General features: G+C 35.8%; 1 protein-coding gene across 4 annotated transcripts in view; it reads right to left on the bottom strand.

Annotated features, from left to right (window-relative positions):
- The window catches only part of PEX5L (peroxisomal biogenesis factor 5 like), a 195956-nt gene that overhangs the window by 116081 nt on the left and 56002 nt on the right, over window positions 1-23873 (bottom strand). For 2 of the 4 annotated variants that reach the window (XM_065942458.1, XM_065942460.1), the window contains exon 3: window positions 6040-6144. The exons of 1 other annotated variant lie outside the window; for it this stretch is intronic. In XM_065942458.1, coding sequence (XP_065798530.1) covers window positions 6040-6144 — 105 coding nt within the window. Of the gene's footprint in view, window positions 1-6039; window positions 6145-8415; window positions 8482-23873 lie in introns of all 4 variants that reach the window. One more of the 4 variants, XM_065942461.1, reaches the window with a different exon arrangement.

The raw sequence follows: 23873 nt of genomic DNA, 5'->3' as shown, positions 1-23873 counted from the left end.
ATGAACTTACCTCATTTCATCCTTTTGGCACAGAGTATACTGATTTTATAAAATAATAAAAGGTGAGTCAAAAGGGTTCTTTTTTTTTTTTTTTTAAATACTGAGTTGGAGTGATTCAATTTGGATTCAATCAGATCAAAACTGAGTTAAAAGGACCCATTTCATTAGTTGCTAAAGACCTTTGTCTCAAATTTACATTAAAAATTTTCCTTTATTATCCTTCTTTGTCCTCTTCTCAATATTTAGATTACTTCAAATGCCTTTCTAATGGTGATAGAATCTTATTTCTCTTTCAGGACCCCAGTCTGTTGACACATTGTCTGGTAACCTTTTTCAGTGCTAAGTAGTGAGTGCATTTTTACAGCATCTCCATGTTCCCACACTTTAGCTAGTTTTTTAACCTTGGTTCTATCTGTTTTCCTCCCTCTATGCTATAGTCTCTTCAAAGGTAGAGACCTTATCCAACTAACTTTTGTGTCTCATTTAGAAATTTAATAAATGTTGGCTGATTTTATACAGTCCAACTGAATGGTGACTTGTACAAAAGAATGATCACATGGGCTTTATCAGTTTTGTACTGGGCTTGATCAACTCAGAGAGAGGCCAGTGGTCTTTAGAAATGTTTACTAAATTCCTGGCAAATTTTAAGCCACAAATCTGAGTCCATTTTTCTCCACTGTCACATCACTAAAATGCAGGGAAACCTAGAAGTACATAAAGGAACATTTCCAAATGCAAGGCTTCTACCAGTAAGTCTAAAATGCAGAGTGAATTCTTAATGAGAAAAACTGAAATAAAGGCATGGACCTGCCTCATTGCGTCTTTGGAAGAAGGACATGGACCAATGCAAATGTGAAGCCGGTGACACTTCAAGAAATAACACCACTACCTCACTCAGGGATTTTAAATCAGAGATATAAATTTTGAGATTTTGAGGGAAAACTCTTACATGATCAATGGACATGGAAACAGAAGTAAGAAGACAGGTGAGAACTTGCCTGTAGGAGCTTCTTGTCACTCAGAATTCAAAAGCCTATTGAACTTTTACACCTTACTTGTAGTCATAGGTTGTAAATGACATATTCAGTCAAATGCCTTCAACTTACTTATGACTCAGTCAGACCAGTCAGTTAATATGACTAATAGTAGCCACTCAGGACCAAATTGGTTCTTATTTTATATCAATACTGTGTTCAGTGTTGAGCAAATTGCAGACACTATTACCCAGCTTTAATGAATCATTGTCTGTTTTAAAACTTTGTCTAAAAATGCATTTGCCTTAGTTCAACTTGAATTTCCTTAATATAAATGTTAAAAATTAAATTAAAATTAAATTATTATCTGATCTAAGGAGAGTATTTTGTTTTTAGATACTGCCTGTTACTTAAGCTCCAGTGCATTAAAGATAGCTCATTTTGTGACTTGAGTCTAGTTTATTTATCTTAAATAATATATTGCTTAGGTGTTTCATTAAAAAATATAGAGCTAAAGTTTGTGATAGCTTATGTTACTAAGAATTAACTCCTAATTCAAATACATTTTAGGTGACAAAACAAGATCGGTAAAGGATTCATTTTTCGACAATTTTACACTTTAGATTGATAATCTCTTGTTTTAAAGTAAAATATTCTGTTTTTAAAAACATTTTAGTACTTAAAGAATAATTTTAAGTTAAAACATTGAAGCTAATAAAGAACAACTAACAAATATCTCATATTTATAATGTTGATTAAAAATTTGTAAAAATATACCACTTTTTAATCTTATTTAAATAATAGAAAAAATTAAGATTGCTTTGTTTTTATATAAATAAAAATACAAATATGTTTTCAATAACTACATCTTTATACATTTTGAAAATTCCTTTATTATTTGTACTCTTAATTAAAAGTATATGTAATTTGTTAAGTAGATTTTGTTCATAATTTTGTAATTAAATTGTGTATGGCTTTATTAATCCTATCCAAGATTAGAAATATGTGCAAAGCCCATCAAAATAGTCTCCATATTAAAACTAAATTGACTCAATCCATTGAAAAGACAAAACAACTAAATCATTACTATGTACCCTGTAAGTATTCAGCCTTTGAAGGCTTTATGACAGTAACTCTGCCACCTGATGGAATTAATTTATAAGCTAACAGTATTAATGGCCCTGCCCCATCTCTTGTTCTATAATGGGTCCCAGTGGAATCTGCCTGTAAAGGATAGTCATGTGATAATTTTCAACTGTTTGACTTGCTCTAAATGCCAACCAATTGACTACAAATATTTTCCTGCCAGGATAGTTAGAGTCTTGTAAAATGTGAATCTATTCATGGGGAAATGAACAATTACTGTTTATAACTTGGGTAATACTACTATCAAAGAAGAACAGAGAATATAATTAAAGAAACTGTTTCAAGTTAGTAATAGAAAATCCAAACAAGGCTGTATTTAGCAATCTTGTGAGTATTTTTCCAATTAAGGACATTACTCTATCAGACACAAAATTAAATCAATATTGAAGTGGGGACAGATAGGAAAACAAAGGCTGAGTTAAAAAAAAAAATCCCTTGACCCAAAGAGGTCTGCAACACATAGTTTTGAGACACAGCAGAAAATGAATTGGCTGTACCTTGCTAACAAAAGTATTCAATACCAGGGCAGGTGGTTAAAATGAAAATTTTGAAGGTTCCTTATGAGAGAAAAGTATTCCCTAAAGCCATTTCATTCTCATAAGGAAGAATAAAAATTTTTCTATGATATACTGAATCCTCTGGTACATAGTTTTCCCATCTAGACTGAAACTGGATTTATTTACTCTGTTACAGTCTGGAGTACTACTGTTTGGTGGAAATATAATGAGAGCCTGGTAATTTAAAATTTTCTAGTAGCCAATTTAAAAACAGTAAAAAGAAGCAGGTGAAATAATTTTAATAACATTTTATTTACCCCTGTATATCCAAAATATTATCATGTCAGCATGTAATCAACATAAAAATTATTCATGCGATGTGCTTAGTTGCTCAGTCATCTCTGACTCTTTGCAACCCCATGGACTGTAGCCCGCCAGCACCTCTGTCCATGGGGATTCTCCAGCAAGAATACCGGAGTGGGTTGCCATGCCTTCCTCCAGGGGATATTCCCAACCCAGGGATTGAACCCAGGTCTCCTGTATTGCAAGTGGATTCTTTACCATCTGAGCCATCAGGGAAGCCTTAATATGATAGTTTACATTATTTTTCTTTGGACTAAATCCTCAAAATCTGGCATGTATTTTATACTTACAGCATATCTCAATTCGGGGTATCCACAACCATGTGTGGGCTAGTGGCTACTGTATTGACTAGCACGAGTCTTTATTTCCTGAACTTTATTTCCTCCAAGAATTGATGTGTATTTTTTTCCTTCAAATCTCTCGTTAATACACATTTGTTTCCATACTGTTTGCTTTAAAGTGTTAGTCTAGGACAGAAGGAACTTAAGCTTCTATGAAGAGCTTGACATATTGTTTGCAAAGAATTAACTAATAAAATGAAACAAAAAGAGCAGTTCTCAGGGGTCAGACAATTTCTGAGTTCAGGTCACCTGGCCAACTCTTCTGTTTTGTTCAATTTGTTCAGTGTACTATAGATGACTTGACTGGAATATGCCTGGTTAAATCTCTCTAAAAGTAATCCTAAGAATCACATAATAAAAAAGTGCTTCAATATAAACTACACTTACCAATCTGTGGAATGAACAGTTACTAAACTAGTTAGGCACTCAGTGTTTCAAAGACTCATTCTGTATTTTATCAATTATGATTGTCCTGAGGACATTATTGAGACAGCAGCAATTAGCTTCTGACATTTCTGGAATCTGTGAATGAGCACCAGTGATGAGGATGAGTCGGTGTGTCCCGTAGTATGTAGCACTATGTCATAGGAGTTCTACAGGAGACACGGGACAGACATGTGTCAAGACACCATACATTCACACAAGATAACGAGTAGGAATGTGGTATGGTACACAGATTGGATGCTGTGGTTGCCATGAGAAGTACTCACTTTTTCAGATCATTCTGCTGCTTTTTGGCTTGTGCATGCCACTGGTGCATAGCAGGGAAGAAGCCACTTGTGTGTGGTGGAAAAAGTATATCGACTAATAAAACCGCATTTGACTGGGAAATAATTGTATCACAGCTGTCACAGGATTAATTTCACAAAATTATCAACACAATAGGTGCACTGCATTTTATGAATCAGAACGCTTCATTTGCTGATTCATAAATTAGCCAGTATGCAACAAGAATATGATGCATCAAAGAAAGCATTAGATCATCTTCATGCAGTAAAATTGTAACTATTACTTCAAAAACAGTTAATGCAACATTAGACAGGGATTAAAGAAGGAACTTGGTACACACAAATATTCTGAATATGAGAAAATGGTAATAATCATAGTTGCTTTTCTGATTGAAAAGAAAATCCAAATTCTTATTTTGCATTAAATTTAGTTTAGGTTATTGAGGTAATTTTGGACATTTGAAAAGGATTACTAGGCACTAGAACCTGTCCTAAATTCTAATGTCCTGAAATATTTGTTGCAGCACAATTACGCCAACTGCAAATTTGGAAAGGTCTTATCTACTGGTGAATATGGCTCTACCATTAGCTGAGAATTCCAAGTAGTTCTCACCTCCCATAGCGTTTACCTGAGGAACTGTGGACTGTATATTTTGGAGATGGATTCTACAAAGGGCAAGAAATCAATGTAAAACTGTACATGTTTTACTATGTAAACTAATTAAAGAATGGAGGCCTTGGTAAATATCAAGCAAATTTCTTTCCAACCATTACTTGTGTCATTGGCAAGAAGTATCTCTTCTTTTGGATAAAACAAGACAAAAACCAAAAACTAAAAAAAAAACTCACAACATAAGATTATCCCAAAGTCCTGGGAATCTTCAATAACTTTTATTATTCCATTTTGATGTAATATGTTATAATTTTCATTACTTACAACATAGTGTTTAGAATAAAATAAAACCACACATGTTGGCAGCAGCTGGGGATGTGATCTGATGCTATTCTAAAAATAAGTTGCCATAATTTAGCTTTTGATATAAATGCCTTTCATGAGGAATTTAAATGGACATTTTTCTAAATTGAGACATGTTCATATAATTGGGACTGAATCACTGCACTTACTATTGCATTATGGAAAAAAAAGAAATGTTTAATATAACAATCTAATCTAAATTATAAGATAAATGCAAGTAAAAATATTTTGCATTTAAGAATTTAAAACTGATAGTTCCACAGAGTGGTGATGAGTATATTATACATATGTATGTGGATTTTACAGGGTGTTTCAAAAGTCCCTGAGGACATACAGGATTCACTCTCGGCATGTCTTTGCATACAAATACAAACCTTTTTCTATACTTGTTATAATAAATGCTGAAAATGGCCCTCATGTGCTTTTAATAGAGATGATATTTTTGTTGCCAAGGTCACCAAATAGAAGAAGGGTCACAAATGCCATTTTCTGCATGGGGACTCAGGGACTTCTGGCTCATTCCTGTAAATTAGTCATCCACATAAATATGTATAGACATATATGTAGTATGCATAGTCACAACATAAATATATTTAACATTTAAGAAAATTTAGATATTCTACTGGTAAACTGACATATGTATGCAATATAAGTTGTATTTATCCATAGGAATTTTTTTTGGTCGTTGTTGTTCAAATGTACCATTATCTTAATTGTACTTTCCCAAGTTAACAAGACTCCTTTATAAAGAAGCAACATGTTTTACTTGCACATACATTTTCTTTTGTTAACTAAAGTTGAGTAATGAAAATTAATATACACGAATATGTAACTAAATGATGGAATTTTCATTTAAGTAATTTTGGTTTTCGTTTTATACTGTATAATTGTTTCATTTAAGCTATGTTTTTTAAAAATTGGATCGAGTTAATGTTTTTTTTCTAGTTAAAAATCACAATATCTGATATATTAACATATGTCAGCTTCCTACAGGAACCCTAAGGGTCTGCCCACCTGTGATGTCATAGTAAGGAGGGGCTTTTCTTCAGCAGACTCCTCCCTCGGTATCTCCTTCATCACCATGGCAACAGCCTTATCTGCCGCCCTAGAGCCTTTTCCCTATAACAGTGAAATCAACAATGACTTGTGTCAGGAGAAATGTTTAACTTATTATTTATCACAAGATATTCTAATGTTTAAAGAGCAATCCAACATAAATGAAGAGGTAGGCTGCTGCAAGTGAATCTTGAGGCTTTTGGCTGAGGAGAAAACACATGAAATCTGAAAAAAGATTATTTGTGAACTTTTTAGTTAGCTACTTTTCCACCTTTACAGCTGACATATTATATTTAATTTTAACATAGTATTTTATATGTGTAATATATTTTAAGGCAATTTACATGACTTGACAATTTTTATAGTATTGATTTTAAAACACTATGGATTGCCTGTTTTGTTCATTTAAAATTATTCCTGTATAATCTCTAAGTGTTTTAAATGACAGTAAGGAGTCTAGGATAGGGATTAGGGTCAGGGTCTCACTACCACAGAAGAATTTTGCTGGGTGGTCTTTGGAGTCTGTCACTTTTGATTGGATTGGGCACAAAAATAAATGTGTCATAAAACCTCTAAAAATTCTTCAGCAACCTAAAGTCACAGAAATTCACCCAGCTTGTTTATTTTGGGGGAGGTACTATGGAAAAAAATGCAACTCTCAATGTTCTTGAGATAAAAAAATGTTAATAGAATTTTAGAAATGTCTTTTAATTGGAGAATCTCATAAATCCACATGTAAATAAAGGATGATTAATGATAGAGGCACTGATATACTGATATGTACAAATTTTTGGTCTCACACAAACATAATTATGGACTGTAAAGGGGTATGCTGGCTTTCTATGGTTTTAGTTTACCAGATTATTATGTTTTTGAGGGTAGATAGGGCATAATAGAAAAAAACCCAGAAAACAAAATATCACCTTCCCAACCCAATTAGCAACACCTCATACTATGTAAAAATTAAATCATCTTTAAGCACTTTAAAAACAAAAACTTCCACTGTCCTTGGTCTGTGGGCAGAGCCTCCCTGAAGAAAACCACCTTATACTAGGTACAATGTGAATATCTGTGTTGCAAATTTATGTAAAATACAGATGCAGCATACAGAGATGCCATAGGCAAGGAAACAAAAATGGACATATGAGGGTCCATTGTCTGAAAGGAAGTTAAGAGCTAGGGTCAATATTAACTCTAAAGATTAATAAATCTTGATAGTCTCTATGCAACTAAAAAGGATAGACTTACATTATTATCTTTGGTTTGCACAGGGCTTTAAGTATTTAGAAGGCAGGTTGACTCTAGGAAGCAGAACATCCATTTTTTCAAGCGTTGCCTTTCTAAAATGTAACGTGTGGCAGTTTTTATTTATGAGAACGAAGAAAAACTTTGTCTAGTTACTATATTTAAAATTGTGTGAATCTCTTTACCATGCTGAAAGCTTGTTTCTTTGGTTTGTTATCCTAAGAACTAGCATTATTGAAAAATAATGTTATTTCTACGATATAATATCAACTATAAGAGATTTTATTGAGCAGATATAACAGCAGTAATTTAAGTGTTCTGAAAAGTTTATATGGCTACAATGCTTAGATTAATTGAATTCTGAAAGAATAAAGGGAAACGGTTAACTGCATAATAAATTGGGGTACATAATGATCCCAGGTTTTTCCTTTAGTAAAGCACTGTCATCTTCCTAATATACACACAGTTCTGAATTCTGGAAAATGATTCATGGCACTGCTAAACTATCTGACATGTTTTCAAAATGTAAAAATTACTTGGATAAAACATTATATACAATAAGTTCAGTATGTCTTTATAAGTTACACTCATTTACAAACTTTATATAGTTTAACATATTTTTGCAGCGTGTTTTTTCAAAAGAGCAAAATCATTTGTGAAGAATTCTTTCCATGCTCCAAGAAGTGTAATAATATAGCAATAAACAAAGTGGCATGCTTATATTAAATTCCTAATATATTTTAAAAACATATCTAATGTTACAAGTTATAATTTAAAAAATAATTCAGATTATTTCCTTGGGCTAAGAAAAAAATCAATTGATAAGCATCTCAAAAAATTTCAGTTCAGTATTTCAATTATACTATTTATTTGAAATGCTACCAATCCGTAAACTATGTATAGGTATTTTTCACATGTGCAACTATAATAGCTAGAATTAGCAAAGGACATGCCATTTCACTAAAACAAAACCAAACCAAAACAAAAAGTAGTCCTTTCATGCTGAACTCTAGAACAAAGCAGTGGTCAGCTAGAAAGGATATATAATAAACACATGCGGTGCTTTTTATTTCTTGCAGAAAAACCCACCAAAGCCAGGGTCAGGTCACTTTTTTGAAGACAGTGCCACTTTTTCTTCAAGGTTACACCTACTACCTGAAAAAAGTCATGACACCCAGGTTAGTGCCTGCTAGCAACTTTGTTTCCTTTACAGCCTCTTGGCTTTTGAGTTATTACCTGATGAACTTCACTGTTGGGGTAGTGTGGAGCAGCCCCAGAACAGAGTGGGAAAGTTGGCCACGTGACATGTCCACAGTTCCAGACAGAGTGTCTAAAACCACTGCCAAGTCATGTGAATGCGCTTACATGTCAAAGCAAGATCCCCCCCAGGTCATACTGCCACCTCTACCTTAAAAATTAAAATCAAGATTTTTATCTTAAAATCAAGCTGTGTTATTTCTGACTTGTCCATTTAACTTGTGGGATAATGCTTCTAGAGTTCAGAACCTGGCAGGTAACTGAGTTGGCAATTCATGAAACTATACAGCTTGGCTTATCAGCAGCTCTGTAGGACTGACAGTACTACAACTGTGCAGGTTTTACTTTTCTTTTTTAAATTCAGTGACTTAAAACATTGTAAGAAAGAAATACACATAATTATTCATACTTCAAGTTTAATTTTCTAAATATAACTACACCAAAAGAGCAATATTACTCTATTATTTGAAACAAGCAGAAAGGAAATATATACTGACTATACACTCAAGCATATAAATGGATTTAGATTACATTAAGCCAGTATGCTTTAACATGATTCTAGCCATAGCAGAAAAGAACAGTGAAACTTTGCAAGTTGATTATCACATCATGACACCCTCCAGAAATTATTTCAGCCCATTTCTTTTCAAATAATACTTAAAAATCACCTTTTTCCGCTTGTTCATTTAATCTCTTGAGATATTTTTGACTGTTCGGAAAACAGTATCAGCATAAAGGGAAATGTCTTTCATTTTGTGTGATTTGCTGGAGAAAATTCTTTGATTTTTTAAAGTTTCTTTTACCATTTTGTTTGTTCACAAATGAAATATATAAAATAGTAGCTTTTCTAATAAATAAGAATGCTTGAGAATAATCTTTTAATTTCTATTATTACACCAGGCATAAATGAATGAAACACAGGGAGTACAGTAAGTGACATTAACGTTTATTATGAAAACTCAATTTTGGCCCGCTTTTGTTTTTTCAATATAGAATGTAAGAAACAGAGTACATGGAATTCTCCAGGCAAGAATACTGGAGTTGGGTGCCATTCCCTTCTGCATGGGAACTTCTGACCCAGAGATGGAACCCAGGCCTCCTGCATCGCAGGCAGATTCTGTTACTATCTGAGCCACCAGGGAAGCCCTAGAAAACACTGGAAGTCACAGAATCTTGGGCTGGATATCAGGCTGTGAAGGTATCAGGTATCCTCAGATGAGGTGCTGGCTCCAGGTCTGTCTTGCAGGGAAGGGATCTAACTTCTTTGGAGAAGCTACTGTGCGCTGAGCACGCTGCTGGGTGTTTTGCCTGTTTTTATTGATTTGATCTCATGAGAACTCTGTGGGGTAGATGATATTATTGTCTTTGCTAGACAGTTATGGACTTTGAGGCTCAGAGACAGTACGGTGTGGTTTAGCCAACGCCTGAAAGCTAATCCAGGATGGGAACCCAGACCCACTGCTTAGCCTGTGTGTTTCCTTGTCGGCCACTCTGTTCTCTCTCCATTTGGCTTTGTGAGGCGGAAATGGTCAGTAAAAATCAGCCACCCGTAACTGCACTCATGAGCACATTTCTAAACAAATGTGTTTGTTTCTACTATTTTCATAGAAAACCAACCTAAGCATCTCACGTATACACACTTCTTTCTGTTCTGTAGATCTTAATAGAGATTTATAAGTTTTAGCATCTCTCTAATTCTTTTAAAATGCTAACTCAATGCCACTAAATGCCATGTTTACTAGAATTATCCTGAGATCTATTTTGGACACATGAAATAAAGTAATTTCAGAGTGACTCAATACATCATCAGCAATTTTCTAGTTGCTGCTACTATGGAATTTGTAACTTAAACATTATTTTTATCATTGTTTTAAGGATAAACTACAATCAGGTTTATAAGTATGAATGCATTGAATATATTTCCTCATACATAACATATATGTAAACAAATACCTGCCATTTGGATCATTTCAGCACAACTGTTTGAAATGAAATAATATTCAGTATTGCATATGTTGAAAAATTATATATTTCATAAGCTCCAGACCCTGGACTTACATGCAGAAACTGGTCACAAAAAGGCTAATTTCTGATGGCTATTCTTGTTGCTTATGTGCAGAGCCAGGATAACCTTTTTTACTCGAGAAGGTAAATGTCATGGAAAGTGTCATGCTCTCTTCAAACTTCTCTTTCAACACAGGAAAATGTCAGAGCAATATTCCTTGAATAGTGGCGATCTCTGCCGACCACATTATGTCCTTTCCTAGTTGTGTGTTCCTGTAGATTTCTTCCAACATAGAGCAGGGCTCAGACCATTCTATTACAGTAACATTTAACTCATTCCCTTCTTCCCCTGTCAACAAAATGTTTTGTAAATTTTAAAATTTACAAATAGAACTAAATCTGAACAAATTGGTCAATCCTTGTTTCTAAACATCCTGAAGGAAGCACAGATCTGGATGTAAATAATTGGGAAGCATGGACAGAATTCTCTCTTTTCTTAATTTGTGACTCGTATATGGAATTCACAAATCATAATGAATTCACCACTGGTTCAGTGATTTGTTTATAGCTGGAAATAATGTGATTATTGATTCTTTATTAAGGGTAGTCTTTAGGACTTTTATAGGTCCTCAAACTTTTGTTTTCATGGGACCCTTTTTCCCTAAAAAATGTAGAAGGTTGTACACATATGACTAAGTTGAATCAAGAAAAACATAATCCAGACCAGATTTGCTATTAATATTACAAATTCATTACAAAGTCATTTGAGGGATTCTGATTTTTAAGAAAGATAAAATGAAAGTATTTTTATGGGTCCTTGAGTATCTTGGGCCTTCTGAATTGTGTTCAGTGTGCCTGGTATGTAAGTTGACCCTGGGTTACTGTCTTCTCAACAGTCGGGGCGCTGTCCCTGGAGCTGCTCTCTCTTCCATGTCTGGGTGGCCCATTTTGGCAGCGACTGCTTCCACCACCCCTTCAGCACTTCCATCACAGCTGTTCCTGCCCTGACAGGTCCCCTAACCACCACTCTTGCTCTTACTATTCTTATTAGCATTCAAAGAATCTCCCCTAAAAGCACTCACAAATCATAATGGGTGCCCAATCAGTAGCTCTCATCTTGTAGTTCTTAAAACACACTCAGAAAACTTGGAACATTTAGCCCTGAAGCAGAACACACTGGCGTGTAAAACTGATGGTGACTCTTAAAATGTTGTTTCTCCCCAGAAAATTAGGTCTCAGACTTTAGTCTCTCCTGCCTCAGAGTGTCTTCTTGACCATCCAAGAGTATTTTTGAGGAAGCGAGTCAATATCTCTTTTTTAAAAAAACAAATCAGCCTTCAGTGACTGGAGTCACCAATTGGTTCCAAAACACTCCTTGTCATCTTTTCTAATTACACTTAGAAAAGGGACTTGGGTTCCTTGAGGAACAGAATTGCCCTGTACCCAAAATTTCTGAGTTGTACATGCAGATTAAGCTTCTCCCGGGCACCTTGCTATATAATCCTTCATTGAGAAAAAAGGTTCTGTGACTATTTTATCAATGAAATTACCTTGTGTGAGCAAAGGTTGTGCTTGTTTCTTTTGAAATATTTGCATTATTAGGTATAGTGATAGAGGCTCAAGTTTAGTCAGTATATACAAGTAACTATTAAAAACCTTTTCAAATTATTTAAGATATTGAAATCACATAATATGGCTAAGTTTGACAGAAGGTGATTTTGAATTACATAAACAGTCTGAATTAGGCATTTAAAGAAATTAAATAGTTTCAAGTATCTAAATAAAAATTCATTAACATTAATAAAGCGTTGCCAAGTAAAGATGCTTAAAATTGGCTCTGAAGGACAGATAAGACTTCCATCTAATTAATAAGATCCATTTGCTCACAATTTACCATTTGTTTGTTCTCTGGAGAAGATTAAACATTCCCCATCTCACTCCCACCTTACCCCCAGGCTTATTTACTCTGCTTAGCAAGCTTTCTTGACAAAAGGTCAAAGTCACAACACTTAGTTCCCAATCATCTATAACAGTTCTCAATTAGTGAAGTTTTATTATTAGGCTTACTCTGATTAATGTCACTCTAAATTATTTGGAACCTATTTCACCTTAATATTGAGCTTCTCTATTGTGCATCTGCAAGCATCTTTTGCTCCCTAAAGTGGTCTGGTCTAGAAAAATTGTTTTCTTTTGACCTTGTTGGCTTTATGCTGAGGATGACATAAATAATACATATTTAATAATTAAGAAGTAACTGTAGAATGTGGTGGTAAGTTTTCATTTCTAGTATGATAAATCCCCAATTTGTAACTTATATTTATATAAATATATTTATGCTTGAGAAGCCTTTGATGATTGTGTGAATATGTAACTGAAAAAACACCACAGTAATTAGAGGGTTATATATGTGTGTGTGTTGGTTGCTCATTTGGGTCTGACTCTTTGTGACCCCATGGACTGTATCCCGCCAGGCTCATCTGTGCTTGGAATTCTCTAGGCAAGAATACTGGAGTGGGTTGCCATTCCCTTTTCTAGGGGACCTTCCTAACCAGGGATCAAACCTGTGTCTCCTGCATTGCAGGCAGATTCTTTACCGTCTGAGCCATCAGAGAGGGTTACCTTTGTTATTTTTAATTCATTGTTAAATACCGCAGATGATTTGCAAAACAGGCACTTTTTTGCAGGAGTGTGTGTGGTATTTTTAAGTAAAATGACTGAAAACATAAAATCCTAAAGATTACTTTTTTTTTCTTTTCAAATATAAGCACTCCAGACTTGTATCTGATGTGCACAAATGGATGGATGTCCAACACTTAAGAGAAAGTAAGGTGTTATGAGAATCATACATCACCAGCATGGATAATTGCTTAAACTCTGCTGAATCTGTGGTGTTTTAGGGCATAGGGGGAGGTGAGAAAAGGTGAGAAAAGACTTATTCCTGGAAGGGGTTACGGGAAGAGGTATTGAGGTCTGGTTTCTCAGTGTCTGTAATTAGCCAAGGTGATGTCCTGTACAAGATAGTAGAATGTGGAAGACTAGTGGGGGAGGAAACTTGGCAGGAACAAATACAAAACACTGATTTATCATTTCTGTCTTTCCCATTTATTCTTGATTGGAAAGTTTTCCAAAGTAAATATAATGAATAAGAATCCCTGGAGGTAAATATATGGTTAAGATCATGAAACAGTTCCCTTGAACTTATTACCTATGAAACTCTTTTTCTTTTCAGTGATTAGATGCATCCTCCAACTTCTTGGGCTTTCCTGGTGGCTCAACGGTAAAGAATCTGCCTACAGTGAAGGAGACAAAGGAGATGAGGTTTTGATCCCTGGGTCAGGAAGATCCCCTGGAGGAGGAAATAGCAACCCACTCCAGGATTCTTGCCAGGGAAATCCAATGGAGAGAGGAGTCTGGCAGGCTATAGTTCATGGGGTCACAAAGAGTTGGACACAACTGAGCACATACACACATCCCAACTTCCTGCCCCTAGTAAGTAAAATCTATTTACTATGGCTCAGACAGTAAAGAATCTGCCTGCAATGCAGAAGATGTGGGTTCATTCCCCGGGTTGGGAAGATCCCCTGGTAAAGAGAATGGCTACCCACTCAAGTATCCTTGCCTGGAGAATCTCATGGAAAAAGGAGCCTGGCAGGCTATAGTCCATCAGGTTGCAAAGAGGTGGACAGGACTGAGTGACTAACACTTACACTTCTTTTTTTTTTCTTCCAAAGTCAAAAGAAGGAATTCCATTCCTTTACCAAAATGGAAGCCTTTACATGTTGACTGTTGTTACCTTAGAGCATAGAAATTGAATCCCACCTCCTTTAAAAAATAGATGTCATTAGCATATGGTAAATGTATTATTACCAAAGTTTTGAATTTGAGATAGCAAATTTATGCAGATGTCATGAGGTAGAATTGCACTTTGTCCATTTTCTTTCTAGAGAAGGACTTGTAACTAGTGAACTTGAATTCCCCTTTATGAATATTTCAGGCAAATTCTATTACTAATTTATGAATAAGAGCTGTGGACTTGGAATCTGACTATTCAGTAGCCTTCTTTGTAGCTTTATTCATTTTCTGGCAGGTGCAAGTGTTTTTACTAGTTTGTTCTCCAGTCACCAAATGCCCCAGTTTTGTTGATATAACTTAGGAAAACTAAATTACAGAAAGTAGGTTAAATTCACAAGCTACTAGCCAAAAAGTTCTGAGCTAAGGTACTCCATCTACCTGACTTACCTGAAACAGCTCTAAGAGAGAAGCTGAGGCTTTCACCATTTCTGTTCTCACACTATGGATCAGATTGTAGCATCTCTGCCTATCTTGGTAGTCCTCTGGGGGTCATAGGCAATATGTGAGTTGGCTCCTCCCTAATGCCTTCTGGTTCCTTAAAAGGATTAACGGTCTTTCTTACTCTGTGGAGAGGAACTAGGGAAAGTATGAAGAGACCTTGAAGTGGGGAACCCCAGTCACTGTGTGACCATGAGATTAACAGTGTATAGAGCCAGTTAAGCCTCCATGGTCAATGGAAGGGAAAGAAGGATGGCCATGTGGGATGTTGGCACCAATACTGGGACTGGAGTCAGAAGACAGAAGTTTCAAATCTCAGCTCTGCCTTTTATAAATTATTCTCTCTAAGGCTTCATTTTACCTCCTGAAAGTAGGATAGAAATACTACCTAGATACTTCATAAAATTGTGAGAATTAAATGAGAGTATGCATGAAAGCACTTCCACAATGACTGGCAATGGTAGGTACTCGATAAATATTAGTCATGTATGGATGTGAGAGTTGGACTATAAAGAAAGCTGAGTGCCGAATAATTGATGCTTTTGAACTGTGGTGTTGGAGAAGACTCTTGAGAGTTCCTTGGAATGCAAGAAGATTCAACCAGTCAATCCAAAAGGAAATCAGTCCTGAATATTCATTATAAGGACTGATGCTGAAGCTGAAACTTCAATACTTCGGCTACCTGATGGGACGAACTGACTCATTTGAAAAGACCCTGATGCTGGGAGATTGAAGTTGAGAGGAGAAGGGGATGACAGAGGATGGGATGGCTGGATGGCATCACCGACTCGATGGACATGAGTTTGAGTAAGCTCCGAGAGTTGGTGATGGACAGGGAGGCCTGGCGTGCTGTAGGCCATGGGGTCACACAGAGGTGGACACGACTGAGCAACTGAACTGAACTGAACTGTGACTGCTGAGTTCATGGACTCTGTGGTCTAAGTGTCCTTATAAAGTAGGTAGCAAAAAATACAACACTGTGTTTGTGAGATTCATTCATGGAGTAAGTAGCAATGGTTATCACATTCCCTCCTCTGTATAGTGTTTCATCATCTGAATATACCACAATTTATCTATTCAACTGTTGATGGACATTTGGGTTGTTGGTAGTTTTTGGTTATTATAGACAACACTGGAATGAACTTGAGTACAGATGCCATAAGGAACAAAAGAAGGGCAGTAGGTATGAAAGTAGTCAAGGTATTTCAGTAACAGCAACAGAGGCAAAGAATAATCACAGTATGGATAAGAGAACAGGGTTGGGACAACCCAAATCAAAAAGGACTAATAAGGCACAGAAATCAAGAATCCAATGCAAGACTGGGATACTTAATCTGGCCACCAGGGATAATGAAAAACCAGTTTCTAAAGAGTTGAGATTATAACTGTTATGGTCTGAATTATGTCCCAGCAAAATCATACCCTGAAGGCCTAACCCCCTAGCAGCTCTGAATGTGACGGTATTTGGAGACAAGATCTTTATTAAAGTGGTAATTAAGTTAAAATGGAGTATTGATGTTAGGGTGGATCCTAATCCAATATGATCGGTATTCTTATAAGAAGAAATTAGGACACAGAAGAAAGGTTATATGGAGACACTGGGAAAAGACAGCCAAGCAAAAAACTGCAGAAGAAACCAATCCTTCTCTCACCTTAATCTCAGAATTCTAGTCTTCAGAACTGTGAGCAGATAACTTTTTGTTGTTTAAGCCACCCAGCCTGTGGTACTTTGTTATGGATGCCCTAGTTAACTATTACAATAATGAAACAACTCCCTGTGATTACAAAGTAATCTTACTTTTGTATCTGAGTAAACTGTTTAAAAATATCCAAAGACAATTCAATTACAGGTTTATTTTATTTTAAGCCTTCTCAGTTAATTTCTTCTGTGATTTCTAATCTGATCAAAAGGACTTCTTAGATATGGGAAACTAGAAATGCTAAACCCACGTGGCCAAAATTGCTACTTTGGTGATATCCCATCTGGGACTATGACCTAAGTAAGTGTCAGCAGTATTGCCTAAAAGAAATTCAAATGAAGACTATGCCTGGAGTGGAGTGGTCAGCCAATGCCAACGGGAGTTGTGTGTTCATTCCCAAACTTGAATTGAGCTATTAGCCACATGACCTCAGATTATACATTTGGAACTTCTTGAAAAGAATTTTCTTGTGAAAAAAAAACTTTCTTTTGATTTTGAAATCTGAATGCTTCCAAATTTTTAAATTAATTCCCAACTAAAAGTTTATTAAATTATATAACTTTTAGAGACTTCAATTAGATAATACATACATCAGCTAAATATCAATATATAATGGTTATGTACATAAACAGAATAATTGAAAAAATAAAACAAGTGGAAAATAATATGTATCACAGGTAGTTTTTTTCAAAGGTTCTTGCTAATATCTCTGCAGCGTACTGTGGGGGTAGAGCTTACAGTTTGTACAGAATGAAGACGTCACCTGGGTTGATGTCTGCAGGGGACTTTAAATGAATCAGGATCCCTGGAGTGCCTGAATGTCTTTCTAATCATCTAATCTATAGCTCACACTTCTATTGTTATACAGATGATGTACTAGTTCAGTTTGCTGAGATGTCAAACTTTCTGGCAAAAATCACAGTTTGATTAATTTCAAATGTAGGACACATAATTATAACAATAGATAAATGAAACTTGCTCTTGAAGCTTCCATTTAAGAGCTTATTAAACAAACAATCTCTCAATTCTCTCTCCCACTGTATGCCTTGAAACCATGAAGGTGAAAGCCTGGATTAGGACAACCAGGTAGGCCATTCTGGCTGGTCAATGTTCTAGAGGTTTTGAAGTCAATATTTACCTTGTGCCTAGTCTGATGGCCCATTCTCTATATATTATGTATTTCTTTTTTTTTTTTTAGTTTCTCCTTCAACTGACAAACTGGAACAGGAAAGACATAGTCATCAAGTTTTGAATTTTTCTCTGGTATAATTCCACCAAGTTGTCAAGGGATACCCTAACCCAGCAGTGTGTGGCAACATGGCTTTATACATATGTGGTTACTGAGGTTAGTTAGGTGTGGTCTGTGTTGACAAAGCATGAGATATGAAGTTGAAAACCCAGGGTCTGAAATATAGAAACAGCATTTTGCATTTTTGTGTAACCTAAGGCTGAGAGCTTAGTTTTCTCAATTGGAGAGTAAGATTAGTATTAATAACTGCCTCACTGACTTTGCAGGGTTTTTGTGATGATCAAATAGATAACATGTAAAAGCGAGTATTCAATATGCACTAACAATTTTATAAATCAGTGAAATCCCATTAGCTAAGTAAATTATTTTCTACATGTACTTGGGAGTCTACAGTATCTGCAAGAGCTAATTATTATTTTAAAAGAATAATTTGATAAGGCTACACTGTAATGAAATGAAAAAGTTAATGAACTTCCCCTAACAATAGGAAAAGAAGGCAAGTCTGGATCTGACCCATTAAGGTAGCAGGTGCAAAATTCCAAGGTACCATTAGATTGCTGATGAGTTCACAGACTGTGCTGTGTGCTCAAAGGCTGACAAGTGTAGGGCCATATTATGAAACCCATTCAACCAAAGTTATGTAATCACAATAAAAAAGATGACTTTCAACTTTCAAAGTCTAAGAAAGGATTCAACATAGAGGACCTTAAAACTGTCAAAACAGTTCTAGCAGTTCCAAAAGTATGTATTTCTACTAACGAGTTCTCTGGTTTGTCTAATGAATTATAAATAGGCACCACCTTCATATCTTGCTCCTAATTCTGAAGGAGTAGAACAGTTTGGTGGACCATTGAGCTCATGGAGGTGTTGAGTCATTTCTACACTCTATTTTAGGCAGATTGCCTATATCACCTATACTGGAAATAGATCCATAATCTGTCTCAAGTCACTATAAAGAAGCAGAAGAATGACTTGATAATATTAATTTTAAGTTGCCTATGAAGTTTTTCTCAATGTGCTATAGATGAATTCTCTGCTATCCTGTACATTTTCTTTCCCCTGAATCTCAGATACATTATCAAGAGATTAAATTAACATTTAAAAGAGATTTGGCCTGAACTCATTTCAACCTTCTAAATAATGCATTATGGTTTAATAGGTTCAAAGAGAAAAGCAACTACATGATACTGATATTTCATTAGATAGACTGAAATTGATTCTAATTCTAGATAGATTCTAATTCTATATGTGTATAGAAGAAGTTAATTTCTCTAAGAACCTAGTTGTTATCACATCAACATATGCCAGAGTTTATTAAGCTTTTAAAAGGTTCCCAGAAAATATAAAAGGTCTTAGGTTGTCCACTTAAGCTATTCCTCCTAATACTAAATTGAAGAAAGCTCAAAATGGTTTAAATCTATCAAAATCTATTTGTCTGAAAATTCACCATTAGTCTTCCCTCCCCCACAGATTAACAATATAACACTGTTTCCTTTTAGTCACTTACAATCTGTTCAGTTATAATAAAACCAAAACCCAATTAACCAGTATCCTCAATTAATTTTTCAAGAAAATGTGATGACTAGAAGAAAAAATTAATTTACAAACAAATAACCTCATTTGAAGGATACTAAAGATTCCAGGTTGTGCCCCATACTCAGTATACATTCAGCCCATCTCTGACAATTACATCTGGGTACCATTCAGTAAGGAGAGATACACTGAGTAATAGCCCTGAGGATTGTAATATCCCAATTCGTCAAAGAAAGAATTAGGTATAGAGTTATTGTATTTAGTAACATGGAAAGAAGCATTAATACAATTTAGAAAGGTCTGACGCTCAAAAGCTTTTATTTCCCTTTCAGTTAATCTTGATGTGATGAAAAATTTCAACACTCAAATAGTTCTGAGTGTTTTTGTTAATTTAAACCTTGTATTATTTCACCAGACTAAAAAACCGCAAAGACTTCTTTTTAATTTCTTATATACTTAAACACTGTTTTTCCTCAAATGTCACCACCTAAGTTTAGTTATTTGAAAGCCTTACTTCCTATTTTTTCCCTTGGTCCATCACAGATCACAGTTGCTTCTAGGTGTGACACATTTATGTACGTCATAAACACATACGCTGCTGTATTTAAATATATATAATATATGTTATATACTACTATATATATGTATCATGGCTAATTTATTCAACAGAATAGAAATGTTAGGTTCATTTTCTAGTTTTATTTCCATCCGTAATAGACGTTTGTAAAAAGTTTATTGCAAATGTCTTTTAAGAGATTTTAAATTTAAGTAAAAATTTATCATACTGGATTGTAGAACTTCCTATATTAAAGTCATCAAAATGTAGAAATTCTAGAAATACTTTTTTCTGCTTGACCTTTCCAACAACTTAAAAAGTTTCTTTCAGTAGGCTTAGAGTTATGTTGACCTTTTCTTTGAAAAGTGAAAATAAAGTTGTTTGCATGCTTATTTTCTTAGAGAAGATTTAATTGAAAATAGAAATGCATTTCTTGACTCTGGATATTTTACTATCATAGGGTTTCAGTTACAACAATAATACAAACTATGTAATAGTAAACAAAGAAAGTGACTGACAGGTTTTGAAAAAATTTAACTTGTATTTCTCTATTATGGATTACTGTCTATTTAGATCTATTTTACTTGGTACTATAAAATTTTACTCATTTATTTTTCAGTTTAAATTCTGTGAAGATATATAGTTTTATTTAAAAATCATATCATACCATGTGAATATTTTTATATTTTTCCCCTTCTCCAAAATGAACACTGAAATTAGGTATTTCATATGCTGGGGTCTTTTATGAATATGGTTTCTCTCTGGTATTTGTGACTACAGAGTCAAGAGCAATAGCTGACAAAAATATACGGACTGGGTCTTTCCTTTGATTAACTTGGTTTCAGAAAGTTGATGACGTAAGTGCAAACACAGTTCTTACAATATCAATTTTCCTACAGGGAATCAAATTTCGACAGAGGACAGTCCAGACTCTAAGAGCTGCACGGCATTCAGGAACGTTCTTCAGAGAAGGAGCTCTTTGTGCCTGTTTCCCTGGCTAGGATTCTCCTCCATCTCTTCCTTTCCTGCAGCTTCCCTCTCACCAGCTACTCTGCACCACTCACCACGCCAGTGAAGGCTGCATGGATGCAAATTTCTGTGTCTCTGCAGAGACTGATTTCTTGGAAGTCCCATCTCCTCATCTCTACATGCTGAATTCAATGCCTTCATCCAGATTCTGCTTAATCACAATTTTTTCTTAGTTGAGGTCTAGACTGTGATCTCCCTGAAGTTGGACACAGTCTCACACTGTTTTGTGTTGCCACAAGCACAGTGTCTTGTGGGCACAGGGGTGCTAAATGAAGGCTCTCTGAGTGAACAAATGAAGGAAGCCTTGGGGAGATGGATAGATGATACGCAGTCCTATCTGCCTTAGACTTGCTGAGGTTTTCTCCTAAACCTGAGTTGCAGAGGTATGACAGCACCTCCTTCCCATACTCCTCCTCCCTTGAGCAGAAATTGGAAATCTTGGCTCCTGGCTAAAAATTTCATGAAGTCCTTACCCATGATAATTTAAAACCCTTTGATCCCACTGTAGTAGCCAAGGGAAGGGCTATTATGAGTTTATGACTCATCCACAGGCTCTTTTCATATTTTCTGCAAAACCCGTTATGGAAGTGTGGAAATCACATTAACTTTGGATTAAAACATAGTAGGAATTTGAAATAGAGAGAAAGGATAGAAGATTATCTTAAAAAAAAAAAACCCTCTGCATAACTAAAAAGATTTATTTGGTGGCAATTTAGTCCTCTCTTCTACCTCTTTCCTGTTCAAGTTACATCCCTAAACCTCCAGTTATATCTGCTAGAGACACAGGTACCTTCTGTAAGATGCAACATTTTTTCGTGTAATTGAGGAATAGAGCCATGTTCCACTTGTGGTGCAGTTGGTAAAGAATATGCCTGTCAATGCAAAAGACACAAGATTCTTTGATCCATGGGTCGGGAAGATCCCCTGGAGGAGGGCATGGCAACCGACTCCAGTATTCTTCCCTGGAAAATTCCATGGACAGGGGGCCTGGTGGGCTACAGTCCACGGGGTTGCAAAGAGTTGGACATGACCGAGCATACACATGTACGAGGAATAGAGCCATGTTCCACATTCATATGATAAGGTGTGGAAGAAGGAGAGAAAACAGAGAAATGACTTGTATGTTTTGCTTTGTACCACATATGAAGAGCCCAGAACAGTGTGACACAGCATAGGTTGAATGAACTATTGAAAATCCATAAGCACCAATGTTAAAGCAGAAGAAGGATCTCAGAGCCAGAACACTTGTTTTTTAATTGCTAAGTTGTGTCTGACTCTTTTGCTACCACATGGACTGTAGCCCACCAGGCTGCTCTGTCCATGGGATTTCCCAGGCAAGAATACTGGAGTGGGATGCCATTTCGCCCTTCAGGGGATCTTCCCAACCTAGGGATTGAACTTGTGTCTCCTGCATTGCAGGCAGATTCTTTACCAACTGAGCCACCAGGGAAGCTGCTAGAACACTTAGTGTCCCCTAAATTTGCAGAAGCCTTGTGAAGTGGTGCTGGGATGGAGAGGCATTGAATTTCATAGCACAGGAGTGCTTTTAGTTAACCTTATTTTGATCCTAAGATTCAGAGAGATCCACTGACGTACAGGTTATATATAATAAAAGAGGAGAAAGTAAGTTTAATCAAAGATGCCTGAAGGAAGGACCAGTACATTCTTGTTCAGTGATATTGAAACCAATACAAATTAACTCAGTGGTGAAAGATATGCAGAAAATCACCCAATTTTTGATGATTATTGGAAAAAGTTGAAAATTTCAATGATGTTTCATGTGGAAATATAGTGATTATGTGTTCTGCCTGGAGGAAGGTAGAAAGCATTTTCTGACTTCCTGAGTTAAACAATTTCCTGAGCAATATGAGGAGAGTCACCCCTCGAGAAGATGGCTGTGTGCATTAGTTGTGCTCTTCACTTTGACACCTCCAAGAATAAAACAATTCTTTACTTAATGTTTAACAATGAAAAGAGCAATTTCTAATTCTTGGGAAACTACTCAGAACTGTAAACTTATCTGAAGAGTGTCAACAAAGAAGAGATGAACCTCAAAGCATCTAGTTAATTAAAAGAGCTATCCAAATGGTATTAAGCATGTTATTATTTCCAGCTGAATTCTCATAAACATTTCTTTGAAGTATGATTATATCCTCATTTTAGTTTTTTTTTTTTTTTTTATATCCTCATTTTAGAAGAGAGGTACTTGAAACCCAGAGAGAATAACTTGCCCAAAGACAGGTACCTAGTAATAGTACTAGTAGTAATAATAATCACTTACTGGGCATCTAAAATGTACCAGGTACTGTGCTGAATACCTTACATCTATTTTAACAGTGCCTAGGTCACAACGATCCTTTGAGGTGTATACTTTTATTTTAACCATTTTATGGATGAAGAAACTGAGACAAAGAGAGTTAAGCAGAGAGAGCTATTAAGTCTCAGACTGGGACAGGAGCCCAGAGTCTGACCTCAGGCTCTGCGTTTTATTGTCTCTCACTTAGAAGTCAAGTTTGTTTAATACTGAAACTATATTCTTAGCCATGCCCTCTACTACCGCTAGGTTCTATTTAGTGATACTTCAGAATTTCCACTGCAGTTTATTTCTTCCTAGGGCAAAAGCGTATGGATTCCAAGTAGCCGTGTGTGAATAGGTTTCTATCGTTAAACAGGCCACATGGGTGGAGCACCAGGATTGGGACACAGGCCCATTCGACTCCCAAACCCGTGTTCGCTCCTCTGTTCCGCGCTGGATAGCTTGACAGGAAAAGTCCTGAACGCACCACGGCACAGCAACTTCTACAGTGTCACTGAAATGATTCCTTTCTGCCTCTCTCTGGACCAAGAGGCAGAAAGCCTAGGCTTAAATCTCAGCACTTCCACATCTGAGGGTGTCACTTTGGGTAAAGTCACCTTTCTGAGCTTCTCC

This window comes from Muntiacus reevesi, chromosome 8 (genome assembly GCF_963930625.1).
Source record: "Muntiacus reevesi chromosome 8, mMunRee1.1, whole genome shotgun sequence".
Lineage (NCBI taxonomy): Eukaryota > Metazoa > Chordata > Mammalia > Artiodactyla > Cervidae > Muntiacus > Muntiacus reevesi.
This window is presented reverse-complemented; position numbering and strand designations above follow the sequence as displayed.